We start from the raw sequence: 5,381 nt of genomic DNA on the forward strand, positions 1-5,381 counted from the left end.
ATGGTGAAATTGCATTTTATTCCAGGCAGCGGTGACCCAGGAGGTGAACCGTGCTAATATCACTGTACGGGTCAAAGGTTATCGTTCAGCGCTAATAACGCGATCTGTCATGTTAATGCTCTTCTTAAAGGCATCTGAGATTTAAAAAGCGGGGCAAACGAAATAAAAAAAAATGTTGGAAACTGGAGAGTGGGTGAAACTATGGAGGGGGGAGCTGATGGAAAAGAAAACGCTGAACAAATAGTCCTTTTGTTAAATTTCACTCAACAAATTACCCCCAGCGTGTTCTTTAGATAGGATGTAAAAATTCACAGCAAGATATTAAAACCGCTGAGATAGTTCAGTGGTTTAAATGCTCGCTGCTGACATCGCTGAATTGCAGCTCCTTCAGGGCACTCAGCTTTTCATCCTTCTGTGTTTGATAAACCGGATACCATGAAGTGGTGTAAAAGTAGCTGCTTTACTGCCTGACAAAGTCACGCATCTATGCTAGAAAGTGCTTTATAAAATGCAATATATTATTACAGCCTCGTGCTCTATGTCCGGATGGTTCGTAATCTATGCAGTTATGTAACCAGAGAGTGAAGGTTTATCTTTTTATTTGCCTGTTTCTTATCGGAGAGGTGCATTATCCACAATATTTCTCATTGATAATCCGGTGTTTAGCTCGGTGGGTTAGGGCACCTGTTTACGAGACGAGAGTGTTGCAGTTTGGCCTGCCAGGTGTTGACTCAAATGTTCAATAGTTGTTGCTGCTGGAATTATGCAGCAAAGGAGGTTTAAACTATGCAGCGGGATTGAGTAACTCATTGTTATGCATGGCTCGCCTAGAGAGTCATTGGTGTGAATAACTGGATTCTAGATCCAGTAATTCAATGGAACTTGTTAACTACAGTTGTTACGTCGTAATGGAATTCCAGGATGCTGTGGCTGGGGTTTCATTCCAAGATGCTCTGGCTGGGATCTCATTATAGGATGCTCTTGCTTGGGTCTCATTCCAGGATGCTCTGCCTGGGTTGTTATTCCAGGATTCTCTGGCTGGGGTCTCATTCCAGGATGCTCTGGCCTCATTACAGCATCACAGGATGCTCTGACAAGGGTCTCATTACAGAATGCTCTTCCTGGGGTCTCATTCCAAGATGCTCTGGCTGGGTCTCATTCCAGGATGCTCTGGCTGTGATCTGACTCCAGGATGCTCTGGCTGGGGTCCTACTCCAGGATGCTCTGGCTGGGGTCTCACTACAGGATACTCTGCCTGGGGTCTCACTATAGGGTGCTCTGACTGGGGTCCCATTACAGGACGCTCTGGCTGAAGTCTTACTATAGGATGCTCTGGCTCGGGTCTCACTGTAGGATGCTCTGGCTGGGGTCTCACTATAGGATGCTCTGGCTGGGGTCTCACTACAGGATGCTTTGACTGAGGTCTCATCACAGGATGCTCTGGCTGGGGTCTCACTATAGGATGCTCTGGCTGGGGTCTCACTACAGGATGCTTTGACTGAGGTCTCATCACAGGATGCTCTGGCTGAGGTCTCAATACATGATGCTCTGTCTGGGGTCTCATGACAGAATATGCTGGCTGGGGTCTCACTCCAGGATAGTCTGGCTGGGCTCTCATTACAGGATGCTCTGGCTGGAGTCTCATCACAGGGTGCTCTGGCTAGGGTCTCATTACAGAATGCTCTTCCTGAGGTTTCACTTCAGGATGCTCTGGCTGGGGTCTCATTCCAGGATGCTCTGGCTGGGATCTCACTCGAGGATGCTCTGGAGGGGGCCTCACTATACGATGATCTGGCTAGGGTCTCACCACAGGATACACTGTCTGGGGTCTCACTAGAGGATTTTCTGCAGGGGCCTCATTACAGGATGCTCTGGCTGGGATCTCACTATAGGTTGCTCTGGCTAGAGTCTCACTACAGGATACTCTGGCTGAGGTCTCGCTACAGGGTACTGTGTCTAGGGTCTCATTACAGGATGCTCTGGCTGGGATCTCACTCCAGGTTGCTATGGCTAGGGTCTCATTATAGGATACTCTGCATGGGGTGTCACTATAGGTTGCTCTGGCTAGGGTCTCACTACAGGATACTCTGCCTGAGGTCTCGCTACAGGGTGCTGTGTCTAGGGTCTCATTACAGGATGCTCTGGATGGGATCTCACTCCAAGTTGCTCTGGCTAGGGTCTCACTATAGGATACTCTGCCTGGGGGTCTCACTATAGGTTGCTCTGGCTAGGGTCTCACTACAGGATACTCTGCCTGGGGTCTCACTACAGGGTGCCGTGTCTAGGGTCTCATTAAAGGATGCTCTGGCTGGGATCTCACTCCAGGTTGCTCTGACTAGGGTCTCATTATAGGATACTCTGCCTGGGGTGTCAGTATAGGTTGCTCTGGCTAGGGTCTCACTACAGGATACTCTGCCTGAGGTCTCGCTACATGGTGCTGTGTCTAGGGCCTCATTACAGCATGCTCTGGCTGGAGTCTCATTCCAGGATGCTCTGGCTGGGATCTCACTCGAGGATGCTCTGGAGGGGGACTCACTATACGATGATCTGGCTAGGGTCTCACCACAGGATACACTGCCTGGGGTCTCACTAGAGGATTTTCTGCAGGGGGCTCATTACAGGATGCTCTGGCTGGGATCTCACTCCAGGTAGCTCTGGCTAGGGTTTCACTATAGGATACTCTGCCTGGGGTCTCACTATAGGTTGCTCTGGCTAGAGTCTCACTACAGGATACTCTGCCTGAGGTCTCGCTACAGGGTGCTGTGTCTAGGGTCTCATTACAGGATGCTCTGGATGGGATCTCACTCCAAGTTGCTCTGGCTAGGGTCTCACTATAGGATACTCTGCCTGGGGTCTCACTATAGGTTGCTCTGGCTAGGGTCTCACTACAGGATACTCTGCCTGGGGTCTCACTACAGGGTGCTGTGTCTAGGGTCTCATTAAAGGATGCTCTGGCTGGGATCTCACTCCAGGTTGCTCTGGCTAGGGTCTCATTATAGGATACTCTGCCTGGGGTGTCACTATAGGTTGCTCTGGCTAGGGTCTCACTACAGGATACTCTGCCTGAGGTCTCGCTACATGGAGCTGTGTCTAGGGCCTCATTACAGGATGCTCTGGCTGGGATCTCACTCCAGGTTGCTCTGGTTGGGGTCTCATTATAGGATACTTTGCCTGGGGTGTCACTATAGGTTGCTCTGGCTAGGGTCTCACTACAGGATACTCTGCCTGGGGTCTCACTACAGGGTGCCGTGTCTAGGGCCTAATTACAGAATGCTCTGGCTGGGATCTCACTCCAGGTTGCTATGGCTAGGGTCTCAATATAGGATACTCTGCCTGGGGTGTCACTATAGGTTGCTCTGGCTAGGGTCTCACTACAGGATACTCTGCCTGACGTCTAGCTACAGGGTGCTGTGTATAGGGTCTCATTACAGGATGCTCTGGCTGGGATCTCACTCCAGGTTGCTCTGGCTAGGGTCTCATTATAGGATACTCTGTCTGGGGTGTCACTATAGGTTGCTCTGGCTAGGGTCTCAGTACAGGATACTCTGCCTGGGGTCTCACTACAGGGTGCTGTGTCTAGGGTCTCATTAAAGGATGCTCTGGCTGGGGTATCACTCCAGGATGCTCTGAATGGGGTCTCATTGCAGGATGCTCTGGCTGGGAACTCACTCCAGGATACTCTGGCTGGAGTCTCATAGCAGGGTGCTCTGGCCCGGGTCCCATTGCAGGGTGCTCTGGCTGGGGTCTCATTGCAGGATGCTCTGGCTGGGGTCTCACTCGAGGATGCTCTGGCTGGGGTCTCATTGCAGGATGCTCTGGCTGGGGTCTCACTCGAGGATACTCTGGCTGGGGTCTCATTGCCAGGTGCTTTGAGTGGGGTCTCATTGCAGGGTGCTCTGGCTGAGGTCTCACTCCAGGATACTCTGGCTGGGGTCTCATTGCAGGATGCTCTAGTTGGGGTCTCCCTCGAGGATGCTCTGGCTGGGGTCTCACTGCCAGGTGCATTGGCTGGGGTCTCATTGCAGGGTGGTCTGGCTGGGGTCTCACTCCAGGATACTCTGGCTGGGGTCTCATTGCAGGGTGCTCTGGCTGGGGTCTCACTCCAGGATACTCTGGCTGGGATCTTATTGCAGGGTGCTCTGGCTGGGGTCTCATTGCAGGGTGCTCAGGCTGATGTCTCACTCCAGGATACTCTGGCTGGGGTCTCATTGCAGGGTGCTCTGGCTGATGTCTCACTCCAGGATACTCTGGCTGGGATCTCATTGCAGGGTGCTCTGGCTGGGGTCTCACTCCAGGATACTCTGGCTGGGGTCTCATTGCAGGGTGCTCTGGCTGGGGTTTCACTCGAGGATGCTCTGGCTGGGATCTCATTGCAGGGTGCTCTGGCTGGGGTCTCACTCCAGGATACTCTGGCTGGGGTCTCATTGCAGGGTGCTCTGGCTGGGGTCTCTACGTCGGCGATGCTTGGGCCATTTTACATCTGGGGAACCCTAATCAGCTTACCACCCCACGAGTAGACCACCCCTTCCGAGCCATGGATGAATGGATGCTTCAGAAGTGCTTTAAACTTAACATCCAAACAGTGATACTGGCATGCAGAGATTGGAAGAACACCACCCTGCAACCCCCCTGCTCCAGGATCCCGGTGTACCATCAGCGACAGCCACAGACGTGAGAAACCTGAATCCTCAAGTGAGCCATTTCACAGGAAGGGCTTTCCACAGTCTGCATTCCCCTGGAGATTTCCCCCACATTTATATTTTTCATGGAAGCTCTAGGCTATGATGTCCACAGTCCTGCATGGCCAAGGTATGCAAACACCAACACTTTCTGCTCCACAGAATGCACAATCCAGCGTGCTGCAGCTAGACAATGTTCAACTTCATGGGCAAGTCTCACCAGCCCACCGGGCCCTTCACTGGCTTCCCATCTGCGGACAATCCGCTTAAAAAACTTTCCTCATACCCACAGGGCAATTGTTCAGCCAAGCAGAGCTACAAAGGGATTCACAGAGAAGGACCCTCCTCTCTAGACTGGCCCTTCCCAGACCACCTCTCCTTACATGAAGACAGACATCTGTGGAACTTCCTTTCCACACAGGAAACAAAAGTCTGGAATATAGCTGAGGAAACTGAAGAAAAGTCCTAGAACAACTGGAATTCAGAAAGGCAGTAAAGACTTGGGGCCTGATTTAAAAGCCCCTAGCCCCATCCTAACGACACATTAGCATCCTTTTTATGACGCTAATGTGGCATTACATCCCCAAAAATGCCACACCATATTTACAAAGTGGTGCAATGCGTCCATTGGAGCACTTTGTAATACTTTGTGCTACATTATGCCTGCGCCAGGTATAATGTATGCAAGGGGGTAGTTCCCCC

The 5,381-nt window shown here is 51.5% G+C and overlaps 1 protein-coding gene across 1 annotated transcript; it reads right to left on the reverse strand.

Moving 5' to 3' along the window:
- Nucleotides 1-3,576: 3,576 nt before the first annotated feature.
- Nucleotides 3,577-4,425, reverse strand: LOC138301811 (uncharacterized). The gene has a single exon (XM_069242312.1). The coding sequence runs from the start codon at nucleotides 4,423-4,425 to the stop codon at nucleotides 3,577-3,579; it is 849 nt and encodes a 282-aa protein (XP_069098413.1).
- Nucleotides 4,426-5,381: the final 956 nt, after the last annotated feature.

This window comes from Pleurodeles waltl, chromosome 6 (assembly GCF_031143425.1).
Source record: "Pleurodeles waltl isolate 20211129_DDA chromosome 6, aPleWal1.hap1.20221129, whole genome shotgun sequence".
Classification (NCBI taxonomy): domain Eukaryota; kingdom Metazoa; phylum Chordata; class Amphibia; order Caudata; family Salamandridae; genus Pleurodeles; species Pleurodeles waltl.